The sequence below is a fragment of the Myotis yumanensis genome, unplaced genomic scaffold (assembly GCF_028538775.1).
Source record: "Myotis yumanensis isolate MYYU_CA2020_CCGP unplaced genomic scaffold, mMyoYum1.0.hap1 SCAF_3, whole genome shotgun sequence".
NCBI lineage: Eukaryota > Metazoa > Chordata > Mammalia > Chiroptera > Vespertilionidae > Myotis > Myotis yumanensis.
This window is the reverse complement of record NW_027223754.1, coordinates 52,863,505-52,885,261: the sequence shown is the minus strand read 5'-3', so window position 1 is coordinate 52,885,261 and position 21,757 is coordinate 52,863,505. Positions and strand designations below refer to the sequence as shown.

Here is a 21,757-nt window from a genome sequence, read left to right as displayed (position 1 = left end):
AGCAAATGACAACTACAGTTACATTAGCATTTTATGTAAAAATAAACAAAAACAAGAAGCTAAGCACATCTAAATGATAATTATATGGTGAGACCATATGTATTATGCATCCTTCAAACCACATATAAGCATATATAAAAGTTTATGTAACTATGATCAAGATACTTATCAAAATAAATAAAACTCTCAAAATAATGTATGTTCTTTTATATGTGTCATTGGACATCTTTTCTACATAAATTTTAACAAGTATTATTATATATTAAAATAGTTGATGACCCTAATAATTTAGAATAAATGTATAGATAATTTAGATTTAATCATATGAATTTTCATAATTCTTAAATTTATATAGCACATTCATCTTTTTTTCTTATATGTAAGTCTTCTTACATACTCTTGGAGAACATCTCTTCTAAATGTAGGATGGTTATCTTTTGTTGCAAGATGTACTGGATATATAAAGAGCCACCAATACATACTCAAATAAGAAGACACAACCTAGGTTCTTTATTTGGAAAACCATATTTTAAAAAGTCATCAGGTCAGTATGACTATTCATAGAATGAGGTGTTGAAGTTTAAATCCAGCTCCACTATTTAACAGTTATGAATTGACTTATTGCTCATTCTCCTTTAGCTTCATTATCCTCATTGGTATAATGGAAAAAGCAATATTTTATTAAACTAATCTGTGCTTGTGGTAGTTAAATTAAATCATTATGTAAACCACTTAGTACATGCCTGGTACTCAACGACCACTCAAAACTTATTAAAGCTAATATTTTAAGAATAAGTTTAACTATTTAACCTTATCGTTAATATTGTAATTTTTAAAATTAGTATGAAGAATGGTTCTTGCCCCAGTGCACCCTGTGAGAAGGTTTTCATTCTATGAGAAGTTCTAGTTTCATAACTTAGATTAATTATGTATCAGTTTTAAAAATTGTTATCATGCCTCACTAGGTATTTTTAGTTAAGTGTCACTTTCCACCAGAGACTTAGAACATCTGCCATCTTTTCTTTGCCTTCTTAAGGTCATAATACTGTCGAATACCTGGCTCTTCCCTTTCCCCAACTTTCCCTCACAAATAGATCTGTCCATCGCTTACCAGAAACCCAGTTGTACTTTCCATAAAAGGAAGTAAGGCCTTCATATGAATAATAAATAAAAAAGCAACTTATAATATTTGTAGGTTACAATTTCACCACCATGAAATGTAGTCCACAAACAAAAGAATCAAGAGAGAAAATGATGAATGGCCTTAGGAATAGTCATGGTTTATAATAAAGATTTTATTTAAAAAGCATTAAAATAAATAATACATACTCCAGAACATCACTGTCATTGTTCTGGGAAATTACTTCTCTCTAGAATATGTGTTCTAGAAGGCAAATCTTCTTACAACTGCTCTGGGGGCTTTCATTTGCTCCTTTACAATCTATATAGATATATATTTTTTCTTGATCTGTGGTCTGCAGTCTTTTAACACTTCTCAATGGTGGATATGTGGTGGAATGCAGACCCCATCAATACATGTAATTTTGTTTGCTTTTTGTCCCTTAACTGCTGATAAAGCAGACCACTTGGAAATCCCAGAGGAATATAATTGAGGCCAGAGTTACATTGGCTCATAAAATTCAAATAGTTCAATGCTGTTTCTTGTTAATTACTGAGTCACAACCAGAAATCCAAATGATGGGATAGAAACACTTCTTTAGGATAATGATTGATTTCCATAAACATAAGTGTTTTAACAAATTTCAATATGCAGTTGCTGAGGCGGGCAGGGTGGGTGGGCATTAATTAGTTTTACCGTTTTCAGCAGATGTTGAATTCAAAACGCCAGCAGCATCTCAAATGCCAGTCATTAAGGCTGTCTTTCATTGAAGAATGCTGACCAATGAAATCTCCACTCTGTTTAATGAGACCGATCTAGGCAGTCAATTAAATCAAATCTTTACTAACATCCTCAGTGTATCTGCAGTGTGTGCAGCAGCAGCAGAAGCAGCAGCAGGAGGGATTTCCAGTATTAATAAAGGGATTCACTGCCGCATAAGGAAAAGAGGAAAAAAGGGAGGGCGCTGTTGGGGGAAGACCTTACTCAATCCACAGGAAAAGCTGGAAAAGTCGGGGCGGGGATGGAGGGGGAAGGGCCGGGAACTACGGAAAAGGTAAAAGCTAAGTAAGAGGGTTAGAGAAAGAGCCTTAAAGTGGCTCTGGAAAGATTCCACCCCCACCCCTCCCCCTCCCCTGTCCCTTCCACCGCAAATCCAGGTTACCAGTTGCAAATAGGAAGCTGGAAAAATGTAAGGACCAAGAGTTGAAAACATTTTCACTTTAATACTGAAAAAATATGCCATTATAAAATCCTTGAATAGAATTAGTAAGTTTCACGTGCTTCCTCGCTTCTTTTCCCTACTTTGTAAGTAAGATTTACACCAGCACAGAATTGCTACCATAGGATCGCAGCCTAAGCACTAGAGTGACATTAATTGGTCATGCTTAACTGCCTCAAAAATCTTTTCTTTTTTCTTATTTTTAATAATTACACCGATACTATAATAGAAATCATGGGTACTTATTTTACATTCAGATGGAAGGCCTTATTGGAAATGTATAGAAAAATACCCCCCCTTCAAAACAAAAAATAAAACCGAAACAAACATCACCATCAAAATAAAAGGACGAACCCAACACAACCCGTGAAAACGTCTCTCAACAAAACACATTTTTTTAACTCATAAAATGGACTGATGGCTAACCATGCAAATGTCTTAAATAAAACCTTAACATTTTTTTTCCACAGTAAACATACTCTCTGAACTGCCTACCGATCACAAATAATGGCGAAATGGCACTTCTGATGAGACTGTACTTGTTTATAGAAAGTTTGATACGATGGGACTTATCAGGTAAGAGGGTGGGTGCTGTGAGCGTGACGCTCTCTCCAGTCGCTCTCTCCAGTCCCTGGAGCGCGTGGATTCCATGCGAGCCATGCAGCACTTTTTGTGTGATTTTTTCTCAGAAGTCAAAGTTATTTATTTACAATACATTCATGCCTTCGTGCAACTGCCCATCCCTGCATAGCCATCAAGGAACGATCAGGCCCCCTCCTCGCGGGGCTAATCCACAGGGGAAAAATAGATATCTATCTCTATATAGATGTGGGTATGTGTGTATATATGTATAGGACCACAACAGCCATCCCCCACAAGTTCCTCCGCAGAGGGCTCGGGCACTGTCAGTCTCGGAGCAGGGCCCCTGCTGGGCTTTGTCTAAAGGGACTCAGCCGGGCTGGCAGCGAAGAGCGATTTGGCAGCGCTCTCCAAGCCACAGTCTGCTCTTTGTTTCCAGGAGGGAGCTAAGGAGTCAGACCCTCTCCATGGAGCGAGTTCACAGTTATTTATTTACTTGTGTCCATCAAGCCTTGGGGGGCGCACTGGACTTGGGTCTGGGCTCCTCTGACCCCTGGGATGTCGGCCAGGGGAGGGGGCATCGCCTCCCCACCTCCCCTGCTCTACCGGGGTCGGGGGTCTTAGTCTGAGAGCGAGTGGGAGCCACAGTCGTACACTCTGTGTGCCCCGTCCGCGTTGTAAGGCCCATTGTGCCAGTAGGAAGAGTCACAGACTGTCTGTAGGGAATTGATTTCGGACGCCGAAGAGTTGGCATCTCTTCTCTTGGACCGCTTGCGGTTCCGCAGGATAAACACGAGCATGCCCACCACGGTGAAGGCGGAGGTGACGAACACCAGCAGCAGTCCCGGGACCAGCACGGAGATGGACACCCTGCTGGTGTCTAGGTAGGAGTTGGAGTGCGTCCCGGTCTCCGCCAACCCGGTGCTGTTTTTACTGTGCGAAGTGAGCGTGGGCGAGAGCCTGGCGTACAGCTGGGGGCAGATCTCGTCGTTGGAGAGGAGCATGACGTCCTTCCGAAAGAAGTTCACCGGCGTCTCGCACTTGAGGTCGCTCATCAGCACCTCGGAACCCAGGCGCTCCGCCCATTGCTTGAAAGGCACGATGGTGCAGGAGCACTCCCAGGGGTTCCCGTGCAGGTCGATCTGGATGATGGACGTTAACTGGTCCAGCACCCCTGCCACCGGGAGGTACATGAAGTAATTGTTGTGCAGGCTGAGCTTCGAGAGCGAGACCCCGGCGAACACGTCCACGGGGAGGGACCTCAGCAAGTTGTTGTTGAGAATGAGGATCCTCAGTTTGGGCATGGCGTGGAAGGTGCCCGGGAGGATGAGCTGGATCGCGTTGTACTCCACGTTCAAGTACTCGAGGTTCTGCAGCCCCGCAAATTTCTCCCGGGACAGTGTGTCCAGGTAGTTGCTGTCCATATACAGCCACCGGAGGTCCAAGAGGTTCTTAAAAGTGTTGTTTTCTACGGTGGCGATGTTGTTGTTGCCCAGGTCCAACAGGATGAGGTTCTTGTAATCCACAAAGTGCGATTTGCGGATGCTGTGGATCTTGTTATCTCGCAGGAAAAGCTCCTGCACGTTGGCGAGCTTGGGCTTCAGATCAGCCAAGCTGCTCACGTTCCGGTTGTTGCAGTTCATCTTTAACCCCGACCCCGGGATGTGGTCGCAGCTGCAGCCCCCGGGGCAGGGCAAGCCGTTGGCTGGGGGTTTGTTTCGGGCGCTGCCGGGCGCTACGGCTGCCGTGGGTCTGATTTTGATCTGCCAGTTGCCTGGGATCTTTGTACCTCCGTTCGGAGCAGAGCCCGGGGTGGCATGATCCTCTTGCCCGTTTGTCTTGAAGGGAGTTGGCAGGGGGCCAGGAGCGAAGGTCTCTTCTTGGGCAGGGGGCGCCGGGAGACTAGAATCCACTCTGTTTTTCAAAGGACACAAGTCCTGTTCGGTGGTTTCATTGAGGTCTTTCCCCTGCAGTCTGGTGGGGGCTTCGCAGACCACTCGGCCGATGAGGGCGTTTTTGGGAATGTTTTCGAGCCATTCTTTCAGGGAGAGCAGATCACAGGTGCAGTCCCACGGGTTATCCTCCAGCAGGATCTCGGCAATGCCAGGGATTTGCTCCAAGACCTCCTCATAGGGCAGCGTCTTCAGCCTGTTTCCCCGGAGGTCGAGGTGGGTGATGGGCACGTACTGGAACACGTTGGCAGGTAGGGTGCTGATGAGATTGTCGTTCAAAATGAGCACCTCCAGCTTGTTTAAGTCTTGGAAGGCCCCCGGGTCTATATCCCGTAACAAATTGAAATCAGCCTGGAGGTATTCCAGATCGTCCAGCCCCAGAAAAGTCTGCTTTCGAAAAGACTTGATCTTGTTGTTGTTGATATGCAGCCTTTTCACCAGCTGCAGCCCCAGAAAAGCCCCGGGAACGATTTCATGCAAGCCATTGTTTTCCATGTGCAAACTAACCGCATTATAAAAGTTCGCAAACTCATTAGGGAAAAGTCGAGTGAGGGAATTGCCATGCAGAAATAGATGGTAGAACTGGGAAGTCGGGGCTGTGAAACGCTGCAGACTTGTAAAGCCCTTTTTTTCACAGTCTACGTGGAGGTCCCCTTCTATCTCATTGCAGGAACAGATCTTCTCTTTGCAAACGTCCCCTGTAACGTTTCCAGCGGCAAAACAAAGAGACGTCTCCAGCAACAGAATCCAAAGCAGCATTTTTAAAGCGAGCAATTCATCCCGATCTCATCACAAAGTAACAGCGACCATCCTGCTCGCCACAGACACAATTCAAGTTCATTTAGTGCTCCAATGTCCGAACCCAGGGAAGGAGAAGAAAAGGGTTTGGGGGGGTGGGGGTGGATTCCTTCCTCCCTAACCCCCCCGCACTGCAACAACCCAGGCGCCAGTCAATAATTATACCCACAAACTATCCAGGCACGTAGTGCAAGGCAAGCAAAAAAAAAAAAAAAAAAAAAAAAAAGTAGAAAAATAACCCCACTCTCCCTAAACCTTTTTTAAAAAGAGGTTAAATATATACGTATAAATTAAAAATGCACACTTAACAGAATCCCATCTAGTGGTCTTCACTAAGAAAGGGAACAATGCTAGTAATTAGAAGCAAGTGCATGTTAGAGAAACAAGCAGAGGGTTTGCAGCGTAGTACAGGCGCACTGCCTGTGCATGGCTGTGCGTCGGACTGACCTTGCCTCTCTGATACAAAGCAGGGGTTTTCGGCGGCTTCTGATGGTGAGGCTGCTGGTGGAGTTCTTGCTGTAGCTGTGGGTTGCCGAGAAGTCCCCCCCGGAGGTGCTGTCCAGTCCCCCCGGTGCTGAAATCACGCTCGACCGAAACACTCACACTGCTGAACCAATGGCGCTGGAAAATTTCCGCAATCGCTGCGTTTTGTGGCTGTCCATCCTTTTCGTTTCCTTCCCTTCGGGTCCTCTTTAGCCCTTTTTTCGCCCCCTGGGCTCTGGATCTCGGTTACAAGCTCGTTTCTTGTTCTCCTTCTCTTGCTTCTGCTCTTTCGGAATTACGTGGAGGGGGCGGAGGGCGGGGGGCGAGTTGTCGGAGGGAGGAAGAGAGCGCGAGAATGGGGAGGGGAGAAAGAAGAGAGTTGCTAAGAAGCTCTGCTCGTTCCAGCCTGGTGCACTCTGAAAGATCTGACACCCTCTGCTGATCTGCAGTAGCAAAAATCCATCTGGTGAGGGAATGCTGAAGGAAAAAAAAAATCAATCCACGTACAGGGCAAGCGTTAAAAATGTGGGCATTAAAGGCTGTCATCCACGTAGACGCTTTTATTTTAAATGGATTATTTAATTATTTTTGCATGCTGGAAACTTTACCCTTTCCTTTCCTTAATGACCTCGCAGCACCCACTAGCTCCGGTGTTTGGAAAAGAGTGCTTTTAAAACATTTATTTCCCAATGGCTTGAATAAAATTAGTGTCAGGGTGTCAAGCGAACAGCAATTTGAGGTAATTATACTGCACGCCATTTTCATCCGTGCTTTAAATGCATTTCTTCCGTCTCTGCAGTACAGTGTGTTTTATGCTACTTGATGTCTTTGAAACCTTTTTTTTGTTTGGTATATTGAAAGTGGCTATTTGAAACATATATTCATATCACATATATTTTATATAATAGCATAATTGGGTATGGATTTTTTGTTGCAAGGTATATAATTTAGGCACATTCTTTTCTTTTTAAAACTTGGTATAGAATTTTTAGTCAATTTGGTCATTGAGAGTTAGAGGTTTCTCTGATTTTTCTTGAATGTTATTTGTCTGCAGGGTGAAAACACAATGCTCGCTAGCTAACGTCTTTGATTCCAGATCTGAAAGATTTCACTGAGAACCGGGAAAGGAGGGAGGGGGGCAGGGAAAAAAATCCCAGTTTGATACCTGAGTGCTCTTAAAAATCCACTGGCAGACAGCATGCACAGGCCACCCACACAACCCCCCCCCCCCACACACACACACACACACACACTCATACACTGTCACAGTCACTGGCTCACAAAGTTTCCACAGCTGTTCCGATGGATTAAAAAATGCATACAAGTAAATAACCAGTTGCATTTTGAGAGGAGATAGCAATCCGTGGTCTCTAAGGCTTGGGGTGGGGGGACTCTGTCTCCGGGTAGCAGGCAGTGGCTCCCTGGCTTAGGATGGTGGGGTCACCAGAGCTGAGGGAGAGCAGCTCACAGGCTTTTCAAAGGGAAGGGATTGCCGGGTCCCTCAAACTTTGAAGGAGCTTATAAAAACCAAGTTCTACAAACATCTGTGACGGGAGAGAATGTGAAAGTGCTGCCTCTCAGAAGGCTATTTTGCTGACTTTTCTAATAAGAATCGACACCTTTTCCCTCACTGCATTCCAAAAAGTGTGTGCATCATTTTAGGATTTGAATTTAAAGGACTTTTTTTTTTTAAAAAAAAAATGTTGTTTGGTCCTTTCTTCAATCAAAACAGAGATCATATGTTTACATCAGTTTCCCTTTTAATTAGGTTTCACAGGAGTTAGACAGCTGTTACAAGCTTGCTAATCTGCTTAAAGATCAAATATTCAAGGATGTGTGCATTTTTAAAAGACTGGGGAATGAAAGATTTTGGGGAAGGCCTCGGTTTGGGTTCTTGGTTCAAAAGCTAATTCTTAGAGGGGGTTCATATCTATATGCAATATTTTCATATAATCAAATGTTGTGTTGTCATCTTCTGGTGAAATTCAGTGGGGGTGTAGATAAAGATACAGGTTGATATGGGAAGTGTGTGTGTGTGTGTGTGTGTGTGTGTGTGTGTGTAGAGAAGAGAGAGAGAGAGAGAGAGAGAGAGACCTTTTTCAGGCAGCCTATTCAATTGCTAAAACAATTCCATTCTTATTTAATTTAACCCATTACTGTATGTAGAAAGAAGAAAAAAAGTATAATCAATTTGAAATTATTTCACTTTTAAAATGTTAAACTGAAGATAATTAGTTAAACTAAAGAAAAAGATACTAGTATTTTTCTTTTTCTTTTTTGTAATTGTACTCAGGCCTGAAACTTTTTGGCCTCAGAAACCAAACTGAGAAAGGAAGGTGCTTCATGCAGTGTCTGTGATTGATAGGAGGAAAGACTTGAAGAAGAGACATAAAAAATGCTGGCTGCTTAGGAAGAAAAATATTGCTGGCAATCATCTAAAATCACACTTTTAAAATTAATTGGTTACTTGTTTATTCAACTTGCTAAATAAATACTTTATGTGAAAAGACCCAAATAACATATTTAAGTTGATTTTAAGTGAACAGAATCAATGTAACAAGCAATTGGTATTCAGATTTTACCTCCCTTCCTCACCCAATAAACTCTGTATCTTCCTCACAACTGATTGCTCTTTCCTCTCAAAGCACCAATCACATTAGAACATTTACAGTCGGGATTTTCTTATTTAGATATTTTACAAATTTTCCCACTCCTGCCTCCTCAAATAGTTTGTTATCTCTGCACCCTCAGAAAGAAGTGTGGTAGTGCCCAGATGAGGAACCAAATCTCAGAAGAAAGTATGAAGGGTCTATCACCTATATAAGGATAACCACTGCAAAACTGCAAGCAAGGAATAGAGGCAAGCACAGATACTTCTACTGAAAATCTACCCTCACTAATGAGCTAAGAAAATTCTAATTAAAATAATTTTCATAATAAATGCAGGGTATCCCCCAAACTGTATATACACTTAATAGCTGATTCTATTATATTTTATAAATGAAATGTATTTTAATAAGCACTACCTTTATTATTATTCAAAGTGTATATACATTTTGGGGGGGACACACCCTGTATATTTTAAGGAAGTAAAGCGGTCTAGAAAAGCATACGCACCACTTCAAAGGCTAACTCTTGCAATACATATAACAGTAAGTTTATTTAAAGGAAATTTAAAAATATAGGAATGTGTACATGATCTAAACATTTCTAATGCCTTAGGGGAGCATTTCTTAGGCATGAACTCTTCTTAAAAGGGTTCTACTATATTTATTTGGGCTCAGGTGAACTATTTCAATTGTTTTGCCTCTCATAACAGATGATCTCAGGAGCCAGAAATAAAGGACACCACAGATGATGAGAATTGATATTTGCTCAGGGCTGTAGTTTCATTTCTGGGCTGTGGCCAGAAGGATTTCATTTGTACCATTAAATGTTAGAATTTTCTTATTCTGCCTCAAACAGGTACGTCTCTCAAGTAACAAAAGTTAAATGTACACATCAAAAACCATTGAGATTAAAAAAGCAGTTATCAGTTAATTATGTGCATTTTCCCAAATAGCATCAAATTTTCTGATGTTTCCATATGTGCACCACATATTTATGATGAAAGAGCAGAATATCAGCAATCATTATTTAATATACTTTCACTCTTCAGTTTATTTAATCTTCACAATGATTTTATAAAGTATTTTTTTAATTTTTAGTAATACTAGTAATACTATTTATTTAAGAAATACAAAATTATATATAGAAAGCCCACTTTAGTCTTCCCTCAGCCACACTACTTTTTGTTCCAGGCCAGGTAGCTCAGTTGTTTGGATCATCGCCCAGTGCACCAAAAAGGTTACTGGTTTGATTCCTGGTCAGGGTTCATACCTAGGTTGGGATTCCATCTCCTATCCCAGTGCATCAGGGAGGCAACCAATCAATGTTTCTCTCACATTGATGTTTCTCTCTCTCTCTCTCTCTCTCTCTCTCTCTCCCTCAAGTCAGTAAACATATCCTCAGATAAGGAATAAAAATAATAATAGTAATACACCAATAATAAATGATTGGTGTATAGTAAAATTGATATTGCTATTTTATCTTATAGATTAAGAAATTGAAACTGAGAAATATTGAGTAACTTACCAAGATCAAATAATATCAGAAGGAAACAAAGCTACAAACTCATGAGCCAAACTTTTGCTCTCATTCTGAAGTCCCTAATTGTTATAAATATGCTATGTTACTACTTTAGTTAAGCTCCTTCTGGGTTAGTTTCCTAATAGTAAATTAAGTAATTGGAGTTCATGGATCTTTTGGTCCCTTCTAACTATTTTCCTCTGAATTAAAAAATTTTCAAAAATAATTTTGGAAAAGGCCCAGTCAGTGTCTGTCCCCTCTACATTTCCAAATTAGGATTTAGGATTTTTTTTAAAATCCTCACCCAACGATATTTTTTTCCATTGATCTTATTAGAGAGAGTGGAGTGGAGGGGAGAGAGAGAGAAACAATGATGATTTGAGAGAGACACATTGATTGGATGCCTCCTGTTAGCACCTGACCAAGGCAGGGTTCAAGCCTGCAACTGAGGAATATACCCTTGACCTTGACCAGGAATTGAACCTGCAACCCTTTTGTCCTAGGCTCTAACCACCTAGAAAAACCAGCCAGGGCTGGAGTTGGGATGTTTTGCTAATGTATTTGCCTACTCACTAGGGTTTGAAGCCAATAATAAATGTAATAACCACTGAAGAATAGAATTCACTAGTTCTGAGTTTAATCCACTAATATCAGTTCTTAGGTTTTAGAGGATAAATGGGTTGTTGGAGGTCTTTCTTTTGTGATAACAATTATAAACTAAGAGATGGGGCATACATCAATTACACGTATAATGTGCTTGGAATGTAAGATCTCCCCTTCATATTTGCTCTTTGTAGATAGTAAATAATGTTCTAGGAATTGGGTGTCAAGCTAATTATCACATTGTATGACTTCTGAAGGCAAAACAATAAAATATTTTTAAATATTTATTTTATAGTAAATTATTTTTCAAAATATAACCATTTTTATTTATCATCAAATAAACAGTAAACCCAGAAAAACACATCAAAATACTTTTATATTTTTATTTTGTGTCATGAAGTATCATTTTTTTCATGTTTTTATCAATTTAAATTTATATTGTTGTGGGTTATATGTTTTGCCATGTTAAAATGGAACTGGTTTTTCTCATACTCTCTTTTGTCTAATAAAGCTTATATGAATAACTATTTTGGGCTATTGGAGAAAACATTGATCAAAAATATAAATTTATATGTATGAAAATCTTAATTTATAGCTTTTTAAATTTAACATAAATCAGGCAACCAAAATTTTGCCTGAAAGAGGGACTAAGATAAGATATATACTACGCTCTACTATAATGTAATATACTAGACTACATTGAAATGTGTAGACTTGTTTTCTATATTAATTGGTGCTTAAGTATATACCACTAAGGATTTATTCTACTTTTCATTACATAAACTACAAGATCTTGATGATGTGAGAGAGACACATATAGAAAATAATCACTTAGAAAAAAAGCTCTGTTTTTGTTTTCTACAAAGAATTTATTATGTATTTAAGATAAATAAATACATATTACTTGCATATGTTTTGCAAAACACTGAAAACAACAGCTGAAAAATTAAAATTCAATGAATTTTAAAACCCAGAAATTATTAGTGTAAACATAAAAACATACATTTTATAATATGCTTTTGTTTTTCACACGTATTTGTAAAATACTTCTGAGTTTATAAATATCCACTGCTATACTATATTAGAGGCTGAATTATTTTACACACCATAAAATAATCCATTTAACTAATTCTATATTTTTGGATATTTAATTTTTACTAAAATTTTTGCTATCATAAATAAGGCTGTAAAGAACAACCTTGTACATAAATCACTGAGAACATCATTATTTACCTTCTTGTTACAGATTCTTAGAAGTAGAATTGCCAGGTCAAAGTGAAGAAAAAAATATTAAGACTTTTGATAAAAATTTGACAAATTGCCTACTCAAAATTTTTGCCAATTTATATTCTACAAGTAGTAGATGAAATTTGCCATTTCCCTAAAACCTGGCCAACACTATTTTCATTTAAAATATTTTCCACTCAATTTAGTACTTTTAAAGTGAAGCCAATGCATATCCACTTATTTGAGCAAATTAATTTTGATTTATAATTACTTATTGACTGCATTGTTTTCCTTCTTCAGTCCTATTCTACTTTTAAGATATTATTTTATCTTAAAATCACTTATTTGAATTCTCTCCAGACCAAAATATGCCTGTCACTCTCTTTTACCTTAATGTGTTCAGTGGAATAACTACTGAATGTGTGTGTGTGTGTTTAATTACTTGTTTGAAGCATTGGTCCTACACTAGAGTGTAACGTTCTTGAGGGCAGTGATAAAATCATTTTATCTTTTATATCTATCAACTGGCAGCATACGTGTCATATATAATATGGTGGAATATATATACTTCAACAGTAAAATAATGCAATATGGAGTTAGTAATAAATTGAGTGGAACAGAACACAAGAGTTAGAAGGTTCAGAGACAGAATAAATTCACAAACTAGGGACTTGGGAAAGTGGTACATGCTACCTTTGCAAGAAAAAGTGGATTATGAAATGAACAGTTGTGATATAAAAGATTAAAATTCATCAAAGTGTAAAGACTCAGTGAGTTAACTCTTTAGGTTATTGATTGGAATTTAAGAATCTCTAAAAAGAAAAAGAAAATTTGTTCATCTGTTAGTCCTTTCAGGGCTATGGCAAAATTTTAGAGAGGCTGAATTATCTTTCTTCCTCCTTTTTCTTTTGTAAAGGTCTCTTCTTTCTTTATTTTTCTCTCTGTTCCACTAGTTATTGAAATGAGTTTTAGGGACAAAATAGGCAGGTTGAGGGAGTTTTAGGAATGAGGAGGGTCCATAATAGAGGAATACATAAATGGAGACTTGAAGACGCCAGGGTGCTTATCTTACTTATACAGAGGATAAATAAATGTCACAGGAAAAGGGGGTCCAGGCAGATGGAAACATTTCTGGCCTGAACAATTAAAACAGCCATAAACCAAGGACAGATAGGGGAATCTCTGGCCTGAGCATAAAGTGGCCATAAGTTAGACCTAAAGTAGCCCTGACCTGAATAGCTGGGAGAGCTGTAAGATAAGGCTTTCTCTGCCAGTACAGTTGGGAGAAAACCATGAGATACCAGTAAATCAAAAGTGACTCCAACCAGCAAGATAAGGGAAGAGAGAGTGGAGGCACCACATGGGCTTTGAGCTTTGAAACTAATACCATATAGCAGAATAACCAATGAGGAAAGCAGGGGAGGGGGTCCTAAATTAAGGAAAGGGACCAATAAAAAAAGGTCAGATTCAAACGAAGAACTGCAGCATATATAAACTGGAGACAAAGGGACATGAGGGAGGAATTTTTTTAATTTTCCCATTAGAGAGAGAGTGTAGGCTTTTCCCATTGGAGGGTTGGGGACTCCTCATGGGGTCCCCTTTGGGGACACCCTTGTCCAGATGGAGTTTGTATCTGCTTCATATAAACTTCTATATTTATTTTTTATAAAAGAAGCCTTTTTGTCCACAAGTTTATTCTTCAAACTTCGTGAGGACAAGAACCCATGGGAAGAAAAGTCTGAACCCTGAATCCCACATTTCATTATATTATTATCTTTATCATATACCTTACTATATCTTCCTTGGGGCTTATTTTAGGCCCAAAGTTGACTATCTCTTTTATATGAATTTTCATATGATGTCAAGATGATGCATCATTTAAAAATGTATAATACTCATATTCTGTTTCAGCAGTGTTAAAAAATACTAAAATCATTTACTTATTCAGCTTTGTCACACGCAGGTGCATGCAAGCCATACACAAATACTCATACACCGCAAGCATCATATATCATATAATGCTTACAGTGTTGCAAGAACCAGAATGCAAAGATGTAAGATGGACAATGACATAATTTGCATTTTTACTCTTGATTCTTGAATATGCAATGTCTTGATCTATGTGGAATCAATCTGTAAAGGTAGAGTCACATATACTCTTTGCAGGCCAAGTGGAAAAATGAATTTAACGGAGGCGGATGGCATTTTGTGATGGCCATTAAGTCACATTATGCAGAATGATAGTGTCTAATAAGCTGATGACAAAGGTCAACACCATCTTTTTTTTTTTATCTTTATTGTTGAAAGTGTTATATAGGTCCTCCTTTCCCCCCATTAACCTTTTCCATCTCTTTTAGATTTCTGCACCTGTAACTAATTTCGATTTCTATACCATGAAAAATGAAAATCCTGTAGGGCATTTTGAATTGCCCAAGGAAAACAAGTAAATATCTTTTATTAAAGTAGAAAATATTTTATTTTCTAATTCATTGGAATTGGCAATTCTTACATTTATGGTAACTATTAGGCCATGAAAAAGCATTATCTCATATGAGTAGTTGCCTAAAACAGTGAAAATATCACAGGCTTTCACATCAAACTTAGGAAATCATACTTTGTTGTACACTGTGCTCTGGGGAAATTTCATAGCATTCCTAATACTGGTCAATTTCTCATCTTTTAAGCCTCCTTTGGAAATCAATCACAAATACTATCATAAAAGATAAAAACAATAGACACCCATTTTCCTAAATCTCATGGTGGCTAGGGTAAATTGTATGACTTAGTCTGGCCAACTAGATTCACATGTCTGGATTTTGAAATTAGACCTAGGGTAAATGTGGAAAAAGGAATGGATGAATCACCCCAGGTGGTGGTAGCAAGGGCAACAGAGAGGAGCACAGAGCACAGTTGTGGCAGGGGACTTGTGCTCAGGGTCCAGGGCTGAAAGTGGAGTTGTTGCAAGCTGTTTTGCCACTGGCCAGAGTATTCTCAGCATTATTCTTAGCAGAGGAGTGCTGTGGCATGACTTCAAACAATTCTGATTATGGGTCCAATTGTATTTTTTGTACAGGTACCCAGCCTAGTTCCCTGGTCTTTCCATAGTCTTCGGGACCTACCCAGTTTACTTTCTCTAAATGCCTTTTCTGCTTGAATAAATCAGGAACTCTGATCTGAAATGTGAGTAAGGTGACCATACATTCTTGATTTCCCAGGAAAACTCTCGTTTACGCTAGTTGTTCCAGCACAGGGTTTCAATTTCAAAGGTGTCTCAATTCATAAAATATATCAATCTAACAAATAAGCCATTTCTCCCTTTTGACTTGGGAATTAAGATGCTCAGGACAATTAGCAATTGAATGCCTCCCTACCACAGGGTTTATTTTTGAAGTTGATTTCACAATAGTATTACTCAAAATGTCATTTTGCCTGGGAAACTTAAGGAAATAAGAGATAACTAATATACCCCAAAGAACTGCTTCTCTAATAAAAATTACCACCATCTAAAAAATCTACCATTTTTTAATGCTAACTTATAAAGAAAATTATACAAAAAGTAGATAATGTTTGTCTACTTCTGAGACAATGATGGCTCAAGATTTCAGAATAGTATAGTAACTATGCAACAGAACACAAATTCAAATTTTGTAATTATATCTGAAAACCGACCTGCCACTTTAAAAGTGGCATTAAGAAATAAGAATTCATGGCAAGTAGAGCAGTTCAGTTTTAACTTTGATGCTCTCTAGTCACATATTTAATTGCATTATCTCCGGGAGCATCTGGGTAAGTAAACTGATGTTGGCAGGTTAGGTTGCATGGCTTGTATATTTCCCTTGAGAGAAATGTGTTACCATTTCTGACACTATTTGTGTTCTGACAGCTAAGCTAACTAGCTTCACTCCTGTTTCTTCTTGGACAAGCACCTCCATTATAGCCATTTATTTCTTTGAAAATGTAACATGGTACATGTGATTATATTAAAAGTACAACATTTATATTCAGTTCCCAGTCATTTTAAACTGAAGTTCATGTCTAAATCATAATGAGTTATCCTTTTCCTGGAATATTTTGCTTCATCCAAAACCTTTCTTCTTTTAATAGCTACCATGAAGCCTAGCATGTGATCATTCCTAGTAGCTGATTTACATAAGTTAATAAACAATTATATGTACAAACACACACACACACACACACACGCATACATACACATACAGGTCCACATGCAAGTGTATGTATAAGTATATACTGAAATGAGGTGTTCTGTTTCAATTTGGTTGTTTCCCATTAATATGACTTTTGGCAAAATGTCTACAGTTTCTTTATTCTCATTTGCTTTCAATAAAATTAGAATAATAATATTTTCAAGAACGTAAGATTTGTTAAACATAATATGGACAATTTCTATATTTTACCTGTGTCTTCATAATATTATCTGCCTGCCTTATTTTTTCACTTATCCTTACTCCTTTCTATATGGCCCAATTTGAAACTATTCCACCCTCGCTCCCCCCAAAAAAGCAAACAACAAAACATTGGCCTAGAAAATCTCTCTGCATAGAATATTTAAAATAATGAAAAATTTCATATAAAATGTTGTAAAGAAAATGTATTAGTTTAATGACTATTTTAAAAAGAATTGTTTAAAAGGATGCTAGATTTGAATTCTAAAATGCATATAACTGTTTTTGCAAATAAAGTTTTATTGTATAATAGGTTTTAATTAAAATTTAGCAAAAGTTTATTTTTTTCAGTTACTTTCTAAAATGCTTCTGTACACAAGCATTAATTTTATATATCATTTTAAATGACCTCAATGCTTAAATCTATTTGAATTTAGTTTAATTTGTTAGCTTATTTGTAATGTTTATGAATTTCACTGCATTGAACTATTTAGTAAGCATACAACTTGCAAAAAAATAATTGTCATTGAGGAATATGGCTACAATACATTGGAAATGTTATTCTGATTTAAAAACTAAGTAGAAACAATAATTACAACAAATATGCAATAAAAACATTCTTGCACATTATTTAATGCTTCTCAACTTTAGGAGTACCATGTTTGAGGAGATGTACTATTTAGTATACTCATCCATGCTTTATTTACTAATTAAATTTGAAAATATTGTATTAATAATTCTCAAATATTTTATCCCTTCTGAAATTAAAATTTAATTATTTCATTAAAACATTAAAAACCTGTAACTTTGGACATAGTTTTAATCATTTGCTTACTTCTTCTAAAGTACTCTAAGTAGTAACATATTTGAAATTTTCATAACTGTACTTGTTCTCAGTTTTCTTATATTAAAAAGACCATTAGATAACTCTGTAGAAGGTGATTATTTTCTGCAGTACTGTAACTATTTTATTTGAATTTACCAGTTCAACCAAGTTTTCTCTTTTACTTCACCAATTATAATAAGGAAACCAAGTTAATGGTTTCAAACCCTACATGTCTGGTTTACACCATTGTTTCTCAAACTTTTAACTATTTTCGTTATTTTTTACCATCCCAGCATCCTTTTTAGACTTTTTTCCCCTAATTCTCCACCCATAAAATTTTCATACCAGAGATACACTGTATATTACATATAGGGTGCCCCCCCCCCCCGCCCAAATGTCTATACACTTTTAGTAGTTATTAATCCCAATGGGTTAAATCTGAAAAGAAAGAAACATCAATTGTGTTATCAGAAAAAAAAGTATGTGTACATTTTCTTGGGACACCCTGTACACACTGTGCCCCTTTGAGGGTCCTTAAATCATTGCAATATCTAGTATTCTGCCAATCCAAACCAATTTTTCTCCTTGTAGGTGATATCACCCTATTGAAAATGTATGGTCTATTCCCACAGATTTTACCCACTAGTTTAGAAACATATTTATGATTCATTGTATTGCTGAAGAAAGATACATAATCTCTGTAGGCACATAAACTATGTTCATTGCATTAGAAGATAGCACATAACACAGTCTCTAAAATTATCTTAAAAAATCAAGATCAAATGTTATAAATCTCATTTCCAGAAATAATATTTAAACATCTCCAAACATGTCAGTCAAAAGCCATGTTGAAATTGCTCTTCCAATCTAGGTTAAAAAGAGAGATCCTTTACTTTTTTCCCATTTTAGGCTCATTAAAACCAGTATCAGCACACATGTCTCTGGGAAATAGTTTGCTGCACTGCATTCACTCTGCTGTCAATCTCAATTGTCCATTGCCAGGTGTGTGCATTTGGCCATCCTCAAGTGCTCGAGAGCTGGACTTCCTCCCTCACCAATGGAGTAAAGAGGAGGAGAGCAAATCAGTAAAAAAGTAAATAGCCTTGTTTTAAAATCTATTTTGAATGAGACCAAATAAAGCACAAAACCATGGACTGCTAGCAGGAGGCTATGTAAATAGCCAGAGCTTCCTTTTTGCATCAAAACATTAAAATATGAATATATATTACTATTATTTAGTAAATAGTAATTAAATCATTTTGCTTTACATGTTTAAGATGTTTAAATATTTAACGACTCAAAACTATAAATAAATCAGAAGCTTTTATTAATATAGTATCAAGTTTCTGATCTTTGGCTCTAGGTTATTGGCATTGTAATCCATCTGAGATCATGCCACTGGCTTTTCTAAAGCTTCCTGGAAGTAGTACACAATTGGCATTATCTATGTAAATATCAGATCCCCGATTCTGATCACGATAGAAGCATTTTGCTTCATGAAAATCAAAATCCAATGACACACTACAGAATCAAAGGCAGCTTCACCAAAGTTTTAGTTATTCTCTTAGGATAACACATCTACTAGTATTCAGATTTGAGTTTTCACACATTAGCTACATCTTCCCAGTGGATCTATTATTGAACAAAATAATTGCTGCAGTTCAGTGCCCAGAAAGAGTAAACATACTTCTAATGCACGTTTTAAATTTCCCATGTGTGTGTATCAAATATGATAATGTGGAAGAGCTTGCTATATTCCAAAGTGCCATGAAAATGGGAGCTAGTTTGGCTGGGTTTTCAACTCTTTGAAAAACGGGATTGTGTCGTGTTTATCTTCGTATTTCCAGCATCTGGCAGGGGGCCTGGCACAGTGCAGCTGCATGGAATTAAGCAATTAATTAATAGCATGTTGGTTCTGCAAAGGATTTGTGGTAGTTTACAGCAAGTATATACAATGAAATAACAAAATATAAATCTAAATATGCTTTAACAAATTGGAAAAGGCCATCAGGATTCAACCTGCAGACCATAAGTTCCTCAAAGTCATTTTAATTTGGTTACACATTTACTTCTGAGCATTATGATATCCAAGAAAAAATGAGTGATATATGCTTTTGCTAGTTTATAAAGGCATACTTACAGGTAAAGTATATTCCATTTATGTAAAATTACCCATGAGATGTCTTAGGAATCCTGTGATGTTTTCTCCTTCCACACTCTGCCAGTAAGATGAGCATAATAAAAAAAAATATATGCTTATATATGTTATTGATCTTGACAGTTGTCCTTTTAACTAAAAAAATAAAACTGCCAATAGTCTATGTCAACTTATAAATAGATGCACTGGACACAGGGTACTTTTTCATATCCTTTAGTGGGTGGCCAAATTCTGAGAGTAAGTGCTATGTTGGGAATTACTTCATAATATGGGGAGGAAACTATGGCTTCCTTAAGAAAACCAAACTTTTTCAGAAGTATTAAATTTAAGTGGACATTTTCAATGTAGGTTTCACTAAAGAAAACATTGAGAAATACCAATATTATGGGTGACATTTCTCTTCAGAGTAAATACAGGAATGAGTTTTTAAGGCTATTCTTAAAATGAATATATTTAGGTGAAATAGCACCACCGAACTAAAATAAATTGATAGGGTGCCAAGACTGAATAATCTACATACAAACTCCTTGGTTGTGTGGCCAAACCCATGTCTACATCTTAATTGTCTGCAAAGATAAATGGACTCCATATGCTTCATAAACTCCTTCCAAGGTTAAGAATGTTAAAAAATGCTGCTGTTTGTACAACAAATGATGGTAAACTTTAATTATTTCAAGAGTTAGGTGAAAAACCATGCCAATGCCTTCAAAAATAATACAGGAGTGGGCAAAGGTAGGTATACAGTTGTTCATATGGAAAATAATATAATAATTATTAAATTACAATACAAGAATAAACTCAGTGTTTCCTGCACACACAACTGTAAACCTACTTTTGCCCATCATTGTAGTTTAGAGGCAATATTATTTACTTACTTATGTAAAACAATGTTTTGATGTGGACCGTTGGTATTTCTTATTGTATATGTTAAATATATATATTTATATATGAATAAATGAGAGGAGCAATAAGGAAAGACAAAGGGAGTTTTTCTACTATTAGCCAAGTACTGACCACCATTATTTCTTTTATTCTTAAATATTTTAAAATATTTGCATGTTTTAGAAAATAAAAAAGGAGGATATGAGTGAAAGAGAAAAGTAGTAGTTTTCAGTGTTACCCAATATTGAGCTGTAATGTATAAAACAATATCAAAATTAGAGTTAAATGTGCTAAAAAGTTATAGAAAATGTGCCAAAAGCAACTCAAAAAGGTGGAGGACCATTTAGATCCCAAAGGATACTAATTAATTCTCAAATATTAATTTAATTACTACATTTCCCGCTCCCCAGAATGAAATATGCACAATTTACTTTAAGCACCAGGTGTGTGAAAACATCTGCCCTGACCATTTCATGTCTATGCCCTAAGCCGGGATTAAGAGAGGCAATGGACACATAAGGGCACTGTAAATCACTACGCTTTAGTTATATATGTGACCATAATTTTACTTGCTCTTCACTGTTTGTAAAATATTTTTAAATTAGTAATTATGTGAAGTTGCTGAGCAAAACCCAGATGCACACCTAGAAACTTTATCAGATTTTCCAAATCAATGTCTTTTATCACAAACAATTGCTGGTTGCTGAGACTATGATGAAAAAATAGTCCCTATAGTTAACAATAAGGTATAGTGCACTTAAAAATTTCTTAAGAGGGTAGATTTTATGTTATGTCTTACCCTTCCCCCAATAAAAAACAGAGGGACAATAACACTGTGGAGGTAATGTACATGTTTATCACCCTGTTTTTCTGATTGTGGTGATGGTAACATAGGTACATATGCCCACACTCATCATGTTGTACGCATTCATTATGTTCAGTTTTCTGTATACCTATTATACCTCAATAAAGATGGGGGCATGTTAGAGGAAGGTATGAATTAAATTTGAGACCCATAGAAAGCTTGCAAATGCAGGTTTTTGAAAAAGTGTTTGTTGTACAATGAATGCAATTGTAAACTTACTAGAATGCACATGACATATTTATATACCTATTTCATGATAACCCAGTTCATATGAACATGCATTTTCTATCTACTGTTATAAACTCTAAAGTGTTTGAATTTATTTGTATATCTATGTATATATGTAAATGTATGCATGTGTATGTGTGAGTGTCTGTGTATCTGAGTTCTCACAGTGGTAATATAGTGGTAAATGGTATAAATGGAAAGAACAAGATTTCTTTATTAATTATTCCTTGGAAGTTGTAGTTTCACACAGATACATATCACAGGCATAGTTCATTTTATTACACTT

At 37.1% G+C, this 21,757-nt stretch overlaps 1 protein-coding gene across 1 annotated transcript; it reads right to left on the bottom strand.

The window, feature by feature from the left end:
* Positions 1-865: 865 nt before the first annotated feature.
* Positions 866-6,575, bottom strand: SLITRK1 (SLIT and NTRK like family member 1). The gene has a single exon (XM_070408869.1). The coding sequence runs from the start codon at positions 5,627-5,629 to the stop codon at positions 3,539-3,541; it is 2,091 nt and encodes a 696-aa protein (XP_070264970.1). The 5' UTR covers positions 5,630-6,575; the 3' UTR covers positions 866-3,538.
* Between the last annotated feature and the right edge of the window lie 15,182 nt (positions 6,576-21,757).